At 36.7% G+C, this 22142-nt stretch overlaps 1 protein-coding gene across 1 annotated transcript in view; it reads right to left on the bottom strand.

Annotated features, from left to right (window-relative positions):
• The window catches only part of Slain1 (SLAIN motif family member 1), a 59909-nt gene that overhangs the window by 11750 nt on the left and 26017 nt on the right, over positions 1–22142 (bottom strand). The window contains exons 3-4 of the mRNA XM_010622370.3: positions 9112–9261; positions 3731–4072 (exon numbers count right to left, since the gene is read on the bottom strand). Coding sequence (XP_010620672.1) covers positions 3731–4072; positions 9112–9261 — 492 coding nt within the window. The remainder of the gene's footprint in view (positions 1–3730; positions 4073–9111; positions 9262–22142) is intronic.

Below are 22142 nucleotides of genomic sequence, written 5' to 3'. Positions count from 1 at the left end.
CATTGAATATGTGGTAGAAATGAACTAAAAGAAAGTTTTAGATTCTATATTTACAACTTCTTAACATCATAAACACTACTATGAAGAAGTGAGCCTCTGTATGTACAAGACAAGATTACTTTCACTATATACTTTTGAAACAGCAGGGAGACAGAGGAAAATAATTATATTGTTATTGATCAGAAAATTAAATGAGTTTCTATATCTTTTCAGAATTTATCTACATCTATACAAAAGTTTTCCACTATTGTATACAGAAATAATGAAAGTAGTACCATAAACATACCTGTATATTTTCTATCTAGATCTACTAGCTGATCGCTTCTCGGCCTTTTGGCTAAGATCAAGTGTAGATCTACTAGCTGTATTGATTTTGCTACACTTAATTCATCTTTACATATTTGCTTTAATAACAATACAAAAATTGCAGCCATATTCGCATTTTAACCCTAAATGCACATGGCTCTCCTAAGAATAAGAAAATTCCAGTGATTCTAACGTATATGCAAATTAACATCATAAATCATACACAAAATTTTCTAACATCTCAAGACTCTCTTTCAATTAAGTTTTCCCCACAAACCACAATCCAGTCAACAATGTTTATAGGTTACACTTGGTTACATCTCTAATCTCTTTTGATCTAAATATATCATTCTTAAATCTTTTCTGACCTAAATATATCAGTCTTTAAAACCAATTTTACTCCTACTTAAGAAGAAGCTTTAATCTTCAAATAAAACTAAAGCCTTCTCAGTATAAATATCTAAGACACCCTGCCTCTGGGAAGTAAGATGTGATCTCCAAAGTTGGAAGTGAAGTTCACCATCTGGAACTGAAGTTCACTTTCCTGTTAAACAATTTCAAATGTATTAATAATCAGCCACACTTTAAAGTTCAAAGAATCAAAGGTAATATTCTAATTCTATCTCCCCAAGAAATCAGCAATTTAATCTTTAAGGACTGAGAAGTGGAAGAAGATCAGAGGAACAGACCAAGGAAAGAACTGAAACAAGTTTATCTATGAAAAACTATAATAGTACACAGGATCCTAATGAGAAAATAATGTTAAATAGGAAGTAAAGGGCTAAAGGTGTAGGGAAAGTGGGAAGGGTGGGGGAAAGGTAATAAGGAAGAGGAAAAAAATATGAGAAAATGAAAAAATGAAAATAAAGTGTTTGTAAGGGGGGAGGGGAGGAGGGGGTGAAGGGAGGGTAGGGACAAGGGGAAAAAATGAGAATCAAGACCTGTCATGTAAAGGCACAGAATCCCAATAATGAATGCAATTGTATTGTATACCTAGATTGTACCAATAAACTCAATAAAAATAAAAAAAAAAGAGGCAAGATTCACCACTCCATGGGACAAAGACTCAAGAATTTTTAGGAATACAAGAAAAACTCAATTTACCCACCAAACAGCTAACATTATAGCCCCTCAGTCAACACAGGCCCAGAAAAGGGCCTCAAACTTAAAATGACAACATCACTCCACTGATAAGTCTATCTACTACCCCCAGTACAGGTTGGTAAGTAGTTATTTTTGTTATCTGAAAATCTAAGCCAAATATGCTCCATTTAATCCTACAACTCCCAGAAACAAGCCAAGAACTTTTATGAGCCACCTCTTGTACATCCAGGCAGTGTGTGGGAGATATGTAAATATATAAATATAAATATTTCTATCTTAACTCAATTATTTTAAACAGGCAAATGATTGCTTTCTCCTATTTATTTTGGAAATTTAGAAAAACATTAGCAAGATTAATTTCAAAGTCACCATTATTATTTTACAATTTGTCTCAAACAATATTCTGTGGTAACAAATGAAGGCTCAGATATCTGAACCTTATGTTCAAAAAAAAAGATTCAAAAAGGTAGGTGGAGTGGGAGACAAATTGTATTCAGCACATCCACTTTGAACAATGTAACATTCATTATTTATTCCTTATAACATATTTAGGCTGGATAAATATGTACCAGATGGTGTGATGTAAAGTTATAGCTAAGTTTTTTAAGAGATAGATACTATCTTGTCAACATTTTATAGCTAAGGAAACCAAAACATACAGACATGAGAAACGTCAATGTGAAAGAGCTAAGTGATAGGACAGGACTAGAATTTGGGGTTTATTGGACTTCAGAACCTCTGCTCTCAACCACCAAGCTAATTAGAAGCCATATCCAGAAAACTGCCTTTGTACTCCATTTTTCTGTGTATGCACACACAAGACATTAAAAATAAAAATAAAAATAACGGCAAAGAAACCCTGAACTGCAGTATGCCTCACTTTCCTATGAACAGTATTATAACACAGGTTGCAGGGAAATCTAATCCTTGTCAAAATGATGATTAAAGAAAGAAAGCAGATACCATTTCTCTAAGGTGCAGCAAACAATGGTGTAGAAGAAAATGATCCTACACTAATCAAGAGGAAGAGCTAGCACTTCTTGACAACTTGACCACAAGTTATGGGCTAAAACACTTGACTATAACACAGAGAAACACGCCACATGTCTACCAGGACATCTACTAAGCACTGAGAATACACTGTCTGGAATTATGTTTTTCAATATATGAGTCACTGTGACAGTCCTTAACTGATACTCCCCCAAATTTAAAATTTTAAAGTTCTGAGAAATTATAAATATAAAAGTTTGAAGATTTGGGCCAGAGATTTATATCAGTGGTGCCACTGCTGCCTTGCAAACACAAGGTCCTGAGTTCAATCCCTGGTATCAAAAAAAAAAAAAAAAGAAATGTTTAAAGACTTTTGGATGATTTGTCAATTTGCACAATGATACAAGTACAGAAGAAAGAAGAAAAGAAAAAAATAAAAATGTGATTAACAATGATCACTAACACAATTTATATTTGCCTTAGCAATATTTTTTAATACTATTTGATCACTTCTAGGCTTAATTTTCAAAATGGGACAATATAATAATGAAATAACTGTATAAACACAAAACTTTTAAGTGGTTTGTTTCTCCATATTATACAGGATTTGCATGTGATGATCTGCTTGATCATTAATATAAAAAAAGACCAGGCTTATAATGCTACATTACTGCTTTCCCTAGAGTTCTTAAAGTCAAAGAATCTAAATGATGGAAGTGTGAAAGGAAGACAAATGATGAAGAAAAGAAGGAGGGAGGGAGAGAAGGAGAGCAGAAAGAGGGATGTCACCTTGGTGATGTTAAGTTCTCAGCTTCCTACTACCATTCCAAATATCAGTCTCCACAATCACTTCTACACATATCTTAATTCTACATGCCAGGAAATCAGAAAGATACATTCCAAACTTCCTCTAAATCTGGATGTGTAAGAATAGTATCCCTCCCCAGCCTCATCCACACTTACCACCATGCTGTGCTAGGAGCAGGCAGTAAGAGACTCACACTTGCATGAAAGGTGCAGAAGGATTCAACTCGGGGCCTCTGACAGAACTGGGCTTTGACTATGAACTTCTTAGCTTGCACAACCCTGCAAAACCTACAGCTGGAATGACTAGAAACAACACAAAGGTGTCCCACACTTCTAATCTGTTCTGAGTCAGTTAAGTCACAAGCTTTTTCAAAACCATACATCTATAAATCTGAGGCACAGAACCTGAAGCTGGTCAGTTTAGATGTGAATTTAGATGAAACTGATAAGGTCTTGAGGATGGATTTTATAAGTCTTGGAAACATTTAGCAATTAATTGTATTGACTGTAAAACACAACCTACCTCCACTGGTTCTATTTGGTTGCTGATCTGGAGTTTGGGGTTGAGGTGAATAATACTGTTGCTGCTGGTAATTACTTGAAGGAAAATACTGGGAACTGGGGCTCCTCCTACAATCCCGAATGCTAGAAAAAGTCTGTGAGTGGGGAATTCCTCTTTGGAAAGGTGAGCATCTTGGGAGACGAGGCTGTGGTGGTGGCAAATGATCAAATTCTTCCTCATCCTCCAGACTGTATCGATCATATTCTTGATCACTGGATGTCCCTTTTTTTCCTGAACTCAGTGACACACTGGAGCTGTGTCTCGACACACATGCTGAAGTCGAAGCGTAATCTTGCCTGAGACCTAGGAAATAACAGCAGTATTATCTTAGGAAATAATTTCAATCTAGCTAACATTAAATTATAATTAATCAAATATTTGTGCCGAAAATTATTCAAATAGATTATTTGTAGGGCTGGGGATTTAGCTCGGTGGTGCCGCCACCTGCCTCAAGTATATTATTTGTATTTAAATTTTTAAAATCCCCTAAAACACATTTATCTACCAAACAGATACATAATATCAGATAATTCAGTGCTGAAAAATGAGTGCCCAAATTCTAGTGATTATACAGAGAACCTGCTATAACTCTACCAATCAGTGTCAATTTCCCCCAAATAATTCCTTTTCAAATCTAGAGATACTTAGGGTAATGACTTCTGTTAAGATGACCCTCAAAGCCTCGTGTGAATGAGGTGGAGTGATTTCAGAGATTGTGTGATTATGGTGCAGCGCTAGGCCTAAAAACACTAGGATTAAGGTTGTGAACGCTACTTGCTTTAAGTAGTCTGAATAAAGCAAAGGGGGTAGGAAGATACTGTTAAGGTCCCCTGTTGCTTTTGCTGTCTTCACCACCATGAGCTGTTGGCCCTCTGCCACCCTACCTTGGAGCCAGCAAATTACTCACTGAAACCTCCACAAACTCTAAGCCAAATAAATCTTTCCCCTTTTAACTTTGGGTGTTCGGTATCTTTGTCTCAGCAATGAGAGAAAAGTAATTAAAACAGCATTTGGTACCAGAAAAGTAGGGTCGTTGCTGTGACATTACCTGGCCACATGGCTCAAGAACCTTTGTATGGGAGTGTCTGGTCAGAGCTCAGAAGACAGCAATAAAGACCAGGCTCAGGAAGTTTCCACTGGGAAGGACTGCACTGGCTGCTGGACAATGTGTATTATACCTTGGCAAAAGTCTGCGTTTTGCTCATGTCCAGAGACTTTGCCTGAGACTGAGATTAAGGACAGCAGAAGAAATTTCAAGAAAAGCTAATGTTGAGACAGTGCAATGGCTATTGTTGGGAGATTTCAGCCAGATTTATATTGAGAATCAAGAGCAAAGAGCCCAGCAGAATGATTTTAAATGTTTTGAATTTGGCCAGAATGGAAGCTCCAGTAAAGTTATAGCTTGCAAAGATAGAGCAGAAGAGATCTTGATTGCTGAGAAGGAATAGAACAGAAAAGACAGCCTGCATCACAAGAGCAGCAAGGACTCTAACCTTTGTAGCCTCAAAATTGCAAAAGTGAAAGACTGCTTTAAGAAGAAAGCCCCAGTTCAATCCCTGGTACCAAAAAAAAAAAAAAAAAAAAAAAAAAAAAAAAAAAAAAAAAAAAGAAAGCCAATGCTCCAGAATGGCAGTGGACTGGAGAATTTGTTCCCCGGAAGTAGATTCAGAGTGCGCACCAATCCAGGCACTCAACACCTACAGCCAAGAGAGAAAGAAGCCTGACTACTGCTCCAGCTGGCATCAGACCTTGGCATTATCCACACTGCCCTGGTTTTAGGTGCATGCAGAATGTAAGAGTTGTGGGGTCAGGAAACCTTCCACTCAGATTTCAGAAGATCCGGGAGGCCAGGTAGAGTGGCCTGGAGAGGGCAGTGCGTGAAGCTGTGAGTGCAAAGCCAAAAGTGTAGTAGAGATACCAGAAGTTTGAAGAAGCCAGGATTCTGGATCATCTGAGGAAAGCTGCAAGGAGGGAGCAGAGCTGTACGGAAAGAGAAGCCATGGAAGCTACAACTAACGGAAGTACTGTAGGGGTGGAGCCAACCAAGCCCTTGGAGTCCACAACTTGCCACAGATTGCCAGGAATACTGAAAGTGAAACTGTGGGATTTAGTTTCCCTGCCGGATTTTGAACTTGCTTTAGTCTCATTCCTTTGTATCCTCCTGTCTGTAAATTTTGGAATGGAAATGTCTCCTTGTACCATTGAATGTTGGAAGTGTTTAACTTTCTTTTAGCTTGTACAGGGGCTTGCAGCTAAGAGTTTGCCTTAAATCTCAAAGAAGACTTGGGACTTGGACTTTTCAACAGTGGTGAAACTGTTACAACTTTGACAATTTTTAGAGATGGACTAAATGTCTTTTGTGTAAAGGAAAGTACCTGAGTCTTTGGGGGGCCAGGGGCAGAATGCTGTGGTTTGCGTCTACATGTCCCCCCAAAGCCTCATATGGTCACAGGCTTTTGCAGAGGTGGTTTGATCTACAGTGTATAATGCTGGAATTGATGCAAAACTGGGCTCCACAGCACTAGGATTAAGGGCGTGAGTGCTCCCTCAAGTAGTCTGAATAAGATAAAAGGAACAGAAAGATGCTGTTACATTCCCTTGCTTGCTTGCTTTTGCTGTTTTCCATCATCATGCCCCTCTGCCAAGTGCCACTCTGCCTTGGAGCCAGCTGATTATGGACTGAAACCTCTACAGACTGAGCTAAAGAAACCTTTCCCCCTTTAACTTTGGGTGTTGCGTATTTTTTTTTAATTTAAATTTTATTGAGTTTATTGGTACATTTTAGGGATGCAGTACAGTTACATTCATTGTTGGGATCATGTACCTTTACATGGCAAGTCTTGATTCTCACTTTTTCCCCTTACCTCTGCCCTCCCTTCACCCCCTCCTCCCCTCCCCATCTACAAACACTTTATTTTCCTCTTTTCAATCTCTCACACTTTTTTCTTTTCCCTTTTTGTTCTTCCCCTACGCATCACACCTTCCCTACACCTTTAGCTCCTTTCTTCAAATTTCTAAATGTCAGTAATCTTATTAGAATCTTATGCATTGTTGCAGAATATTCACACCAGGGAAACTATTTGGTATTTACACATGTGTGACTTATTTATTTCACTTAGGAGTATATCTTCAATATGTATCCATTTTCCTATGAATGAATCTATTCTCTCGCTCTTTATGGCTGAGTAATATTCCATTGTGTATTTTGTCTCAGCAAGGAGAGAACAGTAACTAAGACATTTAGGAAACAGAATTTTGGAAGAAATATTCATCATCATATTATATATTGCCATGAGTTAGAAAGATTAAAATAATCAAATCTGTACCCAAGCAATATTGTAATATACACACTAATTTGTTTCATTTATACTAATAGCTTCTCTTTCTAAAAAGAAGGTTTATGTTATTATCTGTTTCTTTTTTGTAAGAATCTTTTTGGTTTACATCTTGTACTAACTTGAAGATAACAATACCCAATAGTGGTAACTATTGTTATTCTCTTATTATTTGGTTATGAAAATTTGTTTTATTTTTTCATAAAATAAAAAATGAATAAAAAAAGCAAATCTATTTCCTACATCCAACTTTCAAAGTTTAAGGTACAAATATTTCCTATCAAGGTCATTTTGTTTTTTCATTTTTGTTACTAATATTATCTCTTTCAAAGCATCCCAATACTTCTGTAGTTTTAGGTCATCCTAAATCAGCAGTAGAGAATCCATAGCACATCTGATACAGCAGGGGTTTTGTATCAGTGAAAGCTCTAAAAGGTTTGCCATCCTGTCCTAAACCATCTAAAAATAGTTTAAGTCCAACTTTTTGGTTATTTAACTTATTACCCATACCACGATTTTTTAAAAAAGCAATCTATTCCTAATTTCTGAAACTGACTCTGAGCCTTTTAGCCATGTATTTTTAAATGTATTTACATCATTATTAATGATAGAAAATAATCACCTTTTACCTCAAAATGTATCTTATTAAATCTGGCATATGTATTACCATATTTCTATCAGTATCCTTGACTAATTCTGAAAGCAGGACCTTGCTATGCTTCAATGATAGGTGGCTGTTTCCACGTATGTAGGCCTCGAAGTCAACCCGAAAATAAGCTTAACCCAGGTCTGTGATCTACACCTAACTCTGTCTGCCCTACGATACTACTGATGCCTTTGTAGTAGTTCACACCCAGATTCGTTGTAATTTTATTGCAGAACCACTGATAAATTGTCCCCTTTCCAATTATCTACTCTCCCAAAATTATTGACGTAGGTATACCCATATATTTTTTAACTAAATTTTTCTTAAGATATTACATAATTGGATTATGGGGATTTAGCTCAGTGGTGCCACGCCTGCCTCACAAGTACTGAGGAGTTGATAACACAAAAAAAAAAAAAAAAAAAAAAAAAAAAAGATAATATAGACTTGAGGTGGCAATAGGAAATATTGTATCCCCTAAGTGATTACATTTTGTGAAATTACTGACTAGCATAATAACTAGGGTATCAGGAGTTGATATACCCACCTTATTCAGCTTTTCCCAATTTACTCATGCATATGCTCAAATTGAGCTTTTAAAATTTTATTATCAACAGGTTTGTATATCACAACCTCACTATATCACAATACTGAGTAGTTCCAAAACAACAAAAAAAATCCCTTTTTTCCCTTTTAATAACCATATCCACATCCACTTTCCTCTCTCCTCTGAGATCCCACATCCTACCTATCCTTTATTCCAACAGCTAATCTGTTCTCTATTTCTAAAATTTCAACACTTCAAAATGTTATATAAATGGAATTACACAGTATGCGATCTTTCACAATCTTTTCTTTTCATTCTGTATGATTCCCTGGAGCTCTATTCAAGATGCTATAAAAGCAGTTTGTTCATTTTCACTGTTCAGTAGTACTCCATGGTATATATGTAACACAATTTCCCTTCACCCACTGAAGGCTGTCTAAGCCAATTCCAGTTTTTATCTATTGCAAAAAAAAGCTGTTAAAAACATTCATACACAGGTTTTTGCGTAAGCACAAATTTTCAATGCTCTGGGAAAGTGAAAGTCATGTGTATTGTTTCTCAGGAGACTGAAACCTGGTTCCATAATGACCAACCAGCAACGTCCATGAATGAGTTATGCTGATCAGAGTGTGCCTGACACCTCATGATGCTAAGTGTGTGAGAAGCATGCAACTGCTTCACCTACAAAGTTCCACAAAGTAGGACAGTACAAGAACAGGCTGTCTTCCCAACACCTAGAGAGGAGCACCTAAGTCTCCCTTGCCTCTTGTATTTCAAGTGGAAATCTTACTTTCCTGGTTTAAAAAGAACTTACTTTCTTCTTGCAGACGAGCCATGATCTGGACGTCAGTAAGGTCTTGTAACTTATATCCCATGGAAATAGAATCATCCTCCAATTCTGAAGTACTCAGCTCACTGTCGATAGATGACTGGGGACTGAGAGGGGAGCCCCTGGAAGTGTAACCTAAGACAAAAAGGAAATATGCTTATTATCTGAAGAACTGATACTGTACATGCTTTAGAATACACATGTATACAATTCAGTTATTTTCCTGTTTTCATAATGTCACAAAATGACCAAAACATTATCGTAAACATGTACTAATAATAAAAAAGTAAAAAACAAACAAAATATTACCATTTCATGGTCAGGACAATAAATACATCCTTACAAGTTTGTAATTCACATACAAAACCATTCATTTACTGTTTGTTCAAAGTCAAGTTTCAAAATTAAAAAAAGGATCACCTTGTACCACCTATGAAAAGGCAGATTTCACATTATGTGTTTGTCTGTTTTGTAATGCTAGGGATCAAACTCAGAGCCTTATACATGGTAGGGAAGCATTCTACCACTGAATCACAACCCTGGACCTGTTATGTGCTTTATATCGCAATTTAAAAGTTCACTAATATCAAGCTAATATCTGAAGATATGGTATGAGAATACGTAACATATACTTTTAATTAATAACTAGAAATATTCATCTCTGGCAGTAATTGATTACATATTTTAAAATTAAAATTCAACTTAGTTTATTCCTTACTGGGCACATAACAGTAATGCCTCAAATGTATACCATATATATATTCACAAAATACATACAAAATTCTCAAAATTTAGACGAGTGGTCACAGAAGACTTGCAGCCACTCACTAGAGTGAAAAAAAAATGCCTTAAAATAAAAGAATTGAGAAAGTATTAATATGGAAGAAAGTCTTAAGAATGGAATCATGCCAATGGTGAGATCCTTATCTCATATAAAATCTGTGACTATTCCTTTCATGTAGTACTAGCTTAATTAAAAAATGGCTACTAGAATAAAAATTAAAAACAAAAGGCTTGCAATCTTTAGTCATTATAAAAACTAAATTGTACTTGATATTTAGCACATCCCACTGGCTTCAACCTCTGCTGGTACATATATGACTGTCTCAATGGGTGACTGTACCACTGATGGTACAACTGTATCTTATCAGGGTTTTTTTTACTAATAAAATTAATAAAAAGCTTCTTAATGGTACAGTCACACATGTAACTGCCAGTGGTTCAGGCTGCCCAATAATGAGACATATGCATCACAGCCCTATCATGAACATGTTAATTGTAAAAAGCAAACATGAAATTATGTGTGTGAACCTTTGCTGAAGAGGGCAAGTAGTCTACTGGGACACAACTGTGAGCAGAGATCAATGGTGTTAAGAGCATAAGCTGATGCTCCCTCTATTCCTAGAGCAAATATGTGGCACAAATTCTCCATTGTAACATTACCTTCTAGCTTCTCAATGAAAGACAGACACCTGAGTCATGCTTAGTGACTAAATTGCAAAGCAAGCAGTGAGTCAACAAGTTGAAATATTACCTGTTTTCTCAGGTGTTAGTATTGCTTTATTTGAGGTTTTAGAGAAGCTGGGAGTATTAATGCCATTGCTATAAGGGCTGAGTCTTGCAACAGGACTATAAGGAAAAGCCAGGGAAGCAGTTGAAGAGAAGAGACTCCGCCATCGACTAGCTGTCACAGAAAGCAGAAAACAGTACCAGTTAGCTATATGGAGGAAGCTGTTGATAGAGCAAAAGGGGAAAGGGAAGATATCTTTTTAAAAAGAGAAACAAAGTAACTTATAAGAATATCTTAACTCACTTCCATTTATGTAAGGGAAAATATTTTAAAATAGGCAATTCATACATTAGCGTCCCATTAATACAGCAACTAATAAAAAGCAAATCCACCTCACTTTGGTTAAAGCCAATAGCCTACATGAAAAATGAAAATCCTTTTTTAATTTCTACATTAGAAATCTTTTCTATATATCTCTGAATAAAGATGTTAGCATTTTATAATGATATAAAAAGTCTCAAAATTTGTAGACGTTAGAAATGGTGGGACATGTTCTTAATATTGTTTTTGTTGTTGTTGTTTTGTTATTTTGGTTTTTTGTACCAGGAATCAAACTTGGGACCTTGCGCTTGGCAAGGCAGGAGGCACTGAACTAAATCCCTGGCCCCTATGTTCTTAATATTAACAATTCACAGCTCTATTTCTAGGTCAATTTTCAATGTAGTTTATATCAGAAAACATTGATAAAAAAATCTTTTATGGAAATGTGTACTTGGATTATGGGAGAAATTTAAAATGACTGCTGTGCTTCCAAATGTCCTTCATTCTAAAACAAAGGTCACGGAAAATGGACTAAACCTAGCAGAAAGGGGTCTACACCAAAACATAAGGACGGGTACTTGAGATGGCGAGTAGAGAGATGACTGGTAAGCTCCTGAATTTTTTTCTTTTGAAAGAAATGTTTCCCACATTTTCTGCATTGAACAATTATTTCTGTAACTTTTTTTAAAGGTAGGATTATATACATTATTTCTTTAAAACTACTTCAATAAGGAATTAAAATAAGAAACAAAAAGGAATTGTATCTGCAATGAGCAAAGACCTAATTCTTCACCTGTTCTAATCACTTTATTTCCCCTCTCCAAAATTCCAAAAATTATATAAAATATATATTTTTCCTTATGTAGATGAAAGAAGCAGATAGGATCAGGATCCACAGGCTTCGTGCAGGGGATGTTTCCACAAAGCCTGGTCCACAAAGCCTGGTCCCCAACTGACACCACTGCAGCTTGTCACTCATCTAACCTTTAACCTACTGTGCTCACACTCTACTTCCCATTCTGAGCCAGAGCACAGACATGCAATTCCAGTTCCTTCACTTCTACACAGGTCAACTTGACTCCAAAATATATTACAAAATGTTGGCTAACATACAACACACACTTGGTAGCTATTCTTCCATCTTCAATCTTTATTATTTGAAGTCTCTCATTAAAATTCTGTCATAAAACAAAAGGTCAATGGTTCTACTGACTGCCAACTTGCTTAATAGATGATGTTATTTTATACCAGTTTGATCGTTTTCCAGGCAAATCACAGTGCCTGTGTGTTCTCACCCACAGATGCAGGGGAGCAAGCATCACAAGTAACCAGCATTCATCATTCTGCACAGTAACTACTGTGACCCAGCCTCCCCGCACAAGGACACAATTATTGTGGCTATGACAGCAAGATCCCAACTAAGAACACAATTAGTGCCTATTGCGATAAAGAATGTTCTACATTGTTCTTCAGCACGAGGTTTTTTTAGGAAGAGGGAGAATTGTTGTCGAGGTAAATTCAAAAAACAGTGATGCTCTACCACTGCCCATGGTTGCAGTGGAGGAGGAAAGGAGTGGAAGTGCTCACATCCTTCTTATTCTTCACTATGCAGCTTCAATTTGAAGAACTGTAACAGAAACATTTGTATAAAGAACAAATGAAAAGAACTTTTAAAAGGGCATCTTTACCCTTTTCATTCAACTGACTGTTTTCATATAAAGAGATTCAAAGATGACCTAAGTGATTCTAGAATGTCCATTTCCTAAAGGAACTTATGAACAACAATGAAATTTTCTTAACCCCCTACTCCGAAGTTTTATCTATAAGAAAAAGACAGCCTGACACGGTGGCACATGCCTATAACCCCAGCACTTCAGGAGACTGAGACAGGAGGACTGCAGGTTCAGGCCCAGCCAGGGCAACTTAACAACTCTGCAAGACCCTGTCCTCAAGGGAAGGAGGGCTGTAGCTCAACAAAAGGAACATAGGTTTAATCCACAGTGCCACAAAAAGGAAGGTGGTGTCATCAATAAGAAAATTGGAAACAACATACATTATGCATTTTTCATTTAATTCCAATCCCTAGAATATCAGGCTTAGGCCCTCAAATAAATCACTGATTAAGTGTATCATACATAGCAAGTTTTCTTTCCATAACTGCCTTAAGCTAAAATGCCTCCCGGGACATTCAAACTGCACGCTCCCTGGAGCTTTACTGCAACTTCCTTAACCATTTCCACAATCCGCTCTTCAACACACTGCATTAACACAGGCCCCTCTCACTGCCCTCGCTGCCTCTCCTGGCATCTCTACCAAAGCTGTGTGGTCACTACTTCAACTACGCCCCTGAAGCACCGCAGTAGTTCTTCAAGTCCAAGACCTTAAATAGGACTTCACAGCACTTGCTAGCCCTTCTCCATGGCCATACCTCTTGCCCACCTCCACACTGTTTCTAAAACTATCCTGTTAAGAATACATTTTACACCGTCTCCTTGTCTAGTAAGCATTTTCCACTGAAATGAACATAATATAGTACTGAGTTACAGACCGATAGCCTCATGTGTATGTATGTCTTCAAAGTTGCCCAACTTTAAAATACTACATATCTGTGTAGTTGTTTTTGTTTTTCTTTTTAATTAAAAAAAATTTTTTTTTAGTTTTTTGAGACAGGGTCTCACTTTGTCATTCAAACTGGGCTTGCACTCACTATGTAGCCCAGGCTGGCCTTAAACTCTCAGTGATCCTCCTGCCTCTGCCTCCTGAGTGTTTGGATTATAGAGGTATGTGCCACCATGCCTGGCTGAGTGGTTGTTTTTATACATTATTTAGTAGACTATGACCAAAAAAAAAATGAGATTTGATAAAGGCACCTATGACAATACCAAGAAATTTATAAGAAGATGGATAACAGGACAGATTTAAGAACTTAAAAGTTCTTCAGTTCTCCCCACTGAAAACTCTGTTGACACCAGAAAAGTCCCCATAAACAATGACAGTCCTTGATCATCTCTGCCTAGACTTACAAAAAATACAGAAAACAGTCAAATTTTGTTGAGTCTCTCCATATAATCAAAATCAAATTTAAGAAGCAAAATCAATTCACATAAAAATCAGCTGGTCTAACTAAAATATTAGTTATAGCCCTGGAAATGTCAGTACAACACTAAACTAAGAGTTAAAAAGTCTAAAACAATGCTATATTCTTCCAACACCCATTTTCACACTTTCTTCTCACTAGAGATAGTTTGCTGCCTAATACCAGTTGGCACACAGTATATACTCAACAAATTTTAAATGTGGTCCAAATTTTGGCAAGGTGACTATAATACTTCCTTTCATCAAACCATCTACCAACTCCTACCTTGGAACACCTAAATTATTTTGCCTGATTGCCTAAGGTAATTATAATTTAGAATCACATCTTCAAAGACAAAAGTTAGCCTAATTAGACATTTCAAACCAGATGGAGAGTCAGTGAAGAAATATACCTATAGCAACACTCCATCAGTATTTTGTAATAACTACTAAATTATTGAACTTTACTAGTATCCTCTTGTGACTTCTACCTAAATGATTTTATATTACTAACAGCTAGAACCTGTGAGTGGGGTAACTGCCCCCATCAAAGTTAGTGAACAAGAATCACCATCCTGGGATAAGCCAGTTTCTACATTGCTGTATTTCACAGTTAAAGTGAAGGACTGTGCCAAACACTACTTGGCAGTGAGCCATGCAAAAGCACGACAGAGCTTCCCTGAAATCTTGAACTGCCACCTTTTTAAAAATCAAAGAAATTGTTCGCAATTACAATTATGCTTAGCAGAATTTTTGCACACTCTATAGTCCATCTGAGTTGTTTGAATCAGGTGAAGAGCAGAGCAGCACTCTGACAATGGCTTCTAACACCCACATTTCTAACCAAAGAAAAGTTATTCTAGAAAAGCAGTCATGACTTTTACTTCTACCCTTTTTCACATTTCTTATCAAAGAATTAAAAAAGGCAAAATCACAACCCACAGACACTGTGCCTCACTCATTTGTTAACTTCTATGATCTGACTTTTGAGCAAAGCAGGTGGTCTAGAATCATCACCACTCCAGAAAGATGGAATGATCCTGGCAATGTACAGAAACCCATCTACAGCAAATCTGTGCTTTCTTTCTTCACGTTGTAATAATTTTGATTAAAAATAAACAGCAAATTTTAAATTTCTTTTACTAAAATTTACAGACTGATTTCCAAATAAGTCATGATTTGTATCTCCTTGTGCATACCTCTCTTCCTAGCTCTCCTCTCTCTTCTCAATCTGGTTTTTTCTCCTGAGGAGCTGGCCAGCTAGCATTTAAATCTTAAGCAAAGCTCTGTATAGGCAGGGTGGGGGTGTACTACAGAATGACACAGACAACCAATATTTACAAACCATATCCATCCAGACCCATTCAATGTTTACCAACATATTCCGGAAAACATAAATTATCACTAGTTTCCTCAATGTCTTGCATATAGCGTTTCCCTATGGAAAATATGTCTGCCCCACGCATCCACCTGCTTTTTAAAATCCATCTCTCTCTTCACTTGAGCAGGCATCCACTATTGTAAATATAAAATACAAGATGCCAAAGCAATGAAATGAGTAAAATACAGTGAGTGCTCTCCCCTCTGCTCCAATTTCTAAAGATGAACTATTGCTGAAGATAGACAAGTAGGCCAGAGAACAACGTGATCTTGTAAGTGTAGTAAAAGCTCCAAGAAGAACATTCGGAACTAAGAAAAGACAATGACTAAAGTCTTCACCAAAAGACATTAAATTTAAAATGATCCTTGAAGATTGAGGAACTTATCTATGGGATATAATGCTGTCCTAGATAAAAATAACACCTGTGAAACCCTGGGAGCACGACATGAAAGATCAGTATACAGTCGGAGAAGAGCAAATTAGGCCAATACTCAGAGTGTATGAGAAGAGACAAGACTGGAGGTGTTGGCAAAACTGATTCCCGCACCGTGTTATGCGCAGTATATACTTTAATACACCACTAGTGCTTTGACGTTGAGAAGAACACACGATAAGACATGTATTTTATGACAAAGATGGCCATACAGATAATGGACTGTATGAACAGAGACTGATGATTGGAAGATCAGTTAGGAGGCTTCTCTAACAGGACGCAGTGAGACAAGATAAGGTCCTCAACTAAAGCATGAGAAAAACACTGAGCGAAAACAGGTTCAACAAGGCACAGCTGAGCCAAAGTACAAGCTATCTAGTGTCCCAGGAGTGGAGAAAGGAAGGGCGCCATGTTGCACACCATGGTTCCTAAGACACTAATGCCATCTACTAAGAACATAAGATATGCATGAAATGAAAGATAAAAATGAGTCGAACCAAAATCAGATATGCCTATGTGCTCACATCCAGTACAAAGTCAAAACTCAGGAAAGAGCACAAGAAAGAGATTAAGGGGCAATCAACAAATATATGGATGAAGGTGAAGCCATAGGCATGAATGAAATCACTCAAGGAAAAGGGACACAGAGAAAAGATGGTGCTTACAAAGGAATAATTAAAAATGAAAAATCAGTACACAAGACTAAGAAAAATCACCAAGAAATTAAAGTAATTCAGGAGCTTCAAGGATCTTTGGAGCCCAAAAAGAAATAAAAAGACTGTAACAGAAAGGTTGAGATGGGAGCTACCTTTAAGAGTGGTAACTACTGTAGAAAGGTTGCAGAGCCAAAGGACAGAAAAAAAGTATGGCTAGAAAAGTTGGGTCCTTGATGGGGGCAGACTCCACAGAGGAGGAAGTTGAAACCTGCACTAACAGGTCAAGCAGATGTGAAATGAAGAATAAAAAAAAAATCCTTGAAGAGAGGTTTCATTGCAAAAATAAGAAATGTGACTGTAGCATGAGAAACTGAAAGCTCAAAGGAAAACAGAACAGTGCTTAGGATCTAGGAGACCTGCATGTTTGTAGAATGAGAAGAGCAGAGCCAGAAAAGGGAAGGCCATGAAGATCCTGGAGAACAGAGAAATGAGAGACAGGAAAAAAAAAACAGAACAGAGAATACAGGAGACAAAGGTAAGTTATAAAGTCCCCTTTATTTGTAAATCAGAGAGGAAGCAGAGGCTGCAGTGAAGAATCCCATGCAGTGGTAGCACGGAATGGCCACTACCCAAAACAAGAAAAACTGGTAACTATGGAGACCAGTGGCTGCCTATACAACTCTGGATAGAATATCTCTGGAGTACTAATAATCCCAAGACGTAAGTCTCAAAAAAACATTAGCAAGTGTCTGTTTTATGACTCTGTCAAGAGTCTCTGCTTCTTATAGGTTCGGGTTTAGAAAGTTCACATGTGGTAGTCATAGTGTTCATGGAGATATCAAAGAACTAAATTTATCAATTTTTTTAAATCCAAGTGGTTGAAAGTAATTTCTCTGTGAATTTAGAGGTTGTGGATAAGATCTGGATAGGAAAAGTTAGATGGGGATCTAGAAGATTATATTCAAAGTCAGGAATGACAACAACAAGATATACATTGGTCAGTAAACGATTTCTGTAAAGAGTCAGCTAATAAGTATTTCAGGCTTTAAGGCCATAGGATCTCAAGGTACAACTATTCACTCTAGCATCACAGCAGGAGATCAGGTAGGGACAAATGCAATGAATGAATATGACTATGCATAAATAAAACTTCATTTACATTCAGAGTTTAATGAAATTTTCATAAATCATATTATTCTCATGATTTTTTCAACCATTTTCACACTTTCTTCTTACTACAGTTAGACATGCCTACAACACAGCACAAAAAACATATTCAAATGCTAAATGTGGCCCAAATTTTGGCAAGATAACCAATATTTCCTTCTTCATGTATAAACCAAAAGCCAGATATGGCCAGGGTTTGCCAGCTCCTGGGCTAACACATATGCTAGTTTCATAAAGTCCAGCTGTAAAAAATGCACAGGAGTTCGACATTATTGCAAGAATATTTAAGCATTCAGATACAATGATGGCTGGCTGACAGAATAATTTTTACTGCAATTTTCCATAACATATTGTAAAAAAATCATAAAAGACTAAAAGGACACTGGAGTAAGAATTTATATATCTGAGGAATTCAATTATTTTTTTCTTTCTTTTTCTTTTTTTGGTACCAGGAATCGAACTCAGGACCTTGCGTTTGCAAGGCAGGAAGCGGAACCAACGAGCTAAATCCCCAGCTGAGGAATTCAATTCTTTATCCTGCCCCAGGCTACTGTTCAGTTTTGGAGTAAATCACATAATATGTTAATGCTAATGTGTTCTCATTTGAAAACAAATAAAAAAGGTAGTAAGAAAGTAACAAGTTGTGAGTTCAAAATGAAAGTCTGCAGCACATATTTGCAAACTATCAAGCATTTTATGAACAAAAAGTTCTAGGACCAGGGATTTAGCTCAGTGGTTCCGCCACCTGCCTTGCAAGTGCAAGGTCCCGAGTTTGATCAAGCTGTACCAGAAACAGTCTATATCCTAAAGAAGAATGTTCTAGAAGCTAGGAGGAAGAAAAAGTGCCTGGAAGAACTTTTACATTTCATTTTTTCTCATTTTTAGGGCACTTACTCTAGTCCTTTCACAATATTGGGGCCACTTCTGAGTAGACAATCTGGAGACTTCATCTTTTTTCAGATGTTACCAATTCAGAACAAAGAACTAAACTATGAACGTTCAATTATTTCATCAACATTATCAACAGTTTTTAGTTATTTGTCCTCATAAGAAACCAGTGACCCAAATGTCACATTTTTAAGAAATACCATATCTTCAAAACCAAGGTCCTAGCCCTTGACTTTTAAATAACGATGCTCATTACCAGAGAATCCCAAGGAAGGGAGAAAAAAGCAAGGCCATGTGACCAGACTTTAAATCCTCTCCTTTATTCTTCCTTTACACAACAAGCAGGTAGGCCTCAATCCCAAATCACTCAGAGGAATTTGATTATATGATCCTTTTAATTATATGATCCAGTGAAGTCTAAGGTCACTGAAGGTACAAGAGATATCAGTTTTTATTGTCCCATAAATTGGTAGGAACTTTTATGCAGATAACAGTACTCTTAGGCCAAAACCAGCAGGGCAGGAAGACCCCCATCACCATCATCACCATAAACCATCTTCTCAAGTACAAACTTTGTGGGTGACCATGTTCTATCTTTACACACCTAGAGCACTAGAAACACTTGGCACTCTAACATACTCTGGACAAATATTAACAAACAATTTAGAAACCAAGGTGAAGATGGTGACATATTTCTCTAATCCCAGCACTCTGGGAGCCTGAGGCAGGAGGAGGACAAGTTTGAGCCCAGCCTGGGCAATTTAGTGACTTAGAGAGACTCTGTCTCAAAATAAAAAATGAAAAGGGCCAGGGATGCAGCTAGGTCAAAGTGAAGGCCCTAGAACCTAAAAAAATAAAATACAATAAAAATTTAAGAAGATACTATTCTGTTTCAGTATTGTAAACTGTCCAGATTGCAAAAAGTGTTCGCCACAGTAAGCAGGCCTGTCCATGTGGCTCCAGTCTGAGTTGTCCCCTGGACTCCTAACATACGGTATGTAGCTTATCTGATCCACTGCTTTTTACTAGGTAAACTTGAGTAGTATTAATTTATCCACAACATTCTATGACCTGACCAATAAGCATCCAGGACCCATGAAGTCTTGCTTCTTACTACTATTCTAAAACAAGTGTTCATGGTGCTCTTTCCCCAACATACACAAAGATTGAACTGTTAGGTAGATGTAAATTTTGTGTAAGAAGAAGGGCTACAGGACAAGCGAACATCCTCACTGGTAGTCTTAGGAACCATTTAACTAGGATAAATCAGTCATTATGTGCAAATCTCTCAATCTTATAATTATAGCTTGAAAAACTTACTAAAAGGTAAATTTTAATATTTTCTTAGTTTCCATTCATTCAACCTACAATGACAAATGCTGTATTTTAAAATCAGAAATTTTAAAATGTAACAATTTTAAATCTGATATAAAAGTAGGAGGACCTGTGACACCCCCAAACATTGCAAATACTCAATATCTAAACTTCTAGTTGTATTAAAAATGTAATCATCTATAGAAACATGACCTACATACCCCATTAGCAAACATCTAATACAAGTTCATTTACCTGTATCACTAATCTCTAAAGCTAACCAAGAAAGCCACTTTTAATAGTAGGATTAAACTTTTAAAATATATCTGGTTCAGAACTAACTGGATTTGTATATCTCTGACAATTGGTTTGTAAATAATATTTGTTCAATAAATCACAAAATTTCACCATGTTTAGTAAGATATATATATTTACATATTTTTATATATGCATATATATTTGGTAATATATATATATATGATAACATTTATTCCAGATATCAAAATTTTATAGTTGTTCTTGACTCTGAATTTGATAGGTAAATGTTTCCTAGGTCATAATAATTAGTATAACTTAATGGTTAAAGTATCTAGCAAAAAAATTACAAAATTAGACCTTTTCTACCTCTCAGACCTTAAATAATTTCATCCTCCCAGACTTAAGATTCTTCCCTCACTTCTATATTTGATTACTAGATCCTTCTGCAGGACTTCTCCAACCACAACGATGATCTGAAGGTAGAGCTGAAAAATGAAATTAGAAAGGAAGTTTCTTTCCAATATCAACTTGTTCCATTTAACTGTGGGTCAAAACTCAAGAAAGCTGCCAGCTTTAAACATTTCTCGATCAAGTAAAGTGTTGTCTGAGGGATCACTATACCTTCACAACTCATCACCAAACTTCTGATCTGTAATTACTACAGAAGATAAAACCTAACTTTAATAGAAATTATACTTCAAAGGCATGTTTAAAAATTCCCTTTATTGAAATCATTGCCCCCTTAGGTGGTCTGCTAAATCTTTAATCAAATTTAAAGGCAGTGAAAATAGCCTAACCTTACCTACATTCCAAAAAATTTCTAGAGTCAGTATTTTATTCACATATTATCAGGTTTCAAAAGTGACCCTGTCTTCTGAAACAACTCAGACAATACTCTGTAGATTTCCTATTCAAGTTTGTCATTTTTCCACTTAAAACTTATTAAAGGTTTCCCAACCATTTTACAATAAAATCCAGAATCTTTCACTGCCCTGAAAGCCCTACACAAATCTCTAGTTCCATTTAGAGTCATTTGGCTGGATATTTCTCCCTCCTTTCCTGCATCACAACAGACTGCCAGTCCCTCTTAATCATGTTTTCCTCCTGCAGCAAGACTTGTCCTTGTGCTACTCTTGGGGCCAGGGACACTCTTTCACCCCAACCCATGCACACAAGTTACAGACTGACTTTCCCCACAATTCTCAAGTCTCAGCTGACATGTCACATCCTCAGGAAAACTTGTCCTGACCACATCCCTCAGACCCATTTACATCTCCTATAGCACCAACTAGCATGTTCTGAGGCAGAGAAAAACAACAGAACAAGAGCCATTACCTGTGTCATCTGTTTCTTCCATTAGACAGTCCATTTCAAAAGCCAAGCACTTAGATTGTCTTGCCTGTCTCTACCCTTAGTACTTAGCACTGTGCCTAAAACTAGGAAGTACTCAATACACGTAATGACTTGGTATATTAAAAAAAACCTCTGATCAAGGCCCAATGTTTCAGAAAAAGGAGAATCTAGAAATTCTTGCTTAAATTTGTATTTTTTAGGAGTTGCAATAAATAGGCAGAAACATCACCGATAGAAAACTAATTTTACTGACAGTCAAATTTAGTCAACCATCACAATAGTGTGAAAGCAGCAAAATCTACTTTCAGGAGTGAGAGGCACAATTCAGTAATAAGATCACATACATGCATGAGGCCCTCAGTTTAACCTTCAGCAAGAAATAAACAAAAATTAATAATAAAAAAGAACCTACTTTGGTGGAGGGAGATCAACAAAACACCTGACGATTATAAATTCACTGCACCAACTACTGTGCACCATCATCAGTTATTGGTTATTTTAATAAATACCTTTCTATATAATAGTACCAATGCAAAACAGACAAAAATACCCCACAGAGAAACACATGCACAATTAACAAAAGAAAGAAGGATTAATGATAACTGGGAATCATATCTAGTTTGCTAGGTGTAATGGATGAAGATTAGCTATTTGGTCATA

Source organism: Fukomys damarensis, unplaced genomic scaffold (genome assembly GCF_012274545.1).
Source record: "Fukomys damarensis isolate Sample0158 unplaced genomic scaffold, DMR_v1.0_HiC HiC_scaffold_6, whole genome shotgun sequence".
In the NCBI taxonomy this organism is placed as follows: domain Eukaryota; kingdom Metazoa; phylum Chordata; class Mammalia; order Rodentia; family Bathyergidae; genus Fukomys; species Fukomys damarensis.
The sequence above is the reverse complement of the archived record's forward strand: the minus strand, read 5'-3'. Positions and strand labels throughout refer to the sequence as shown.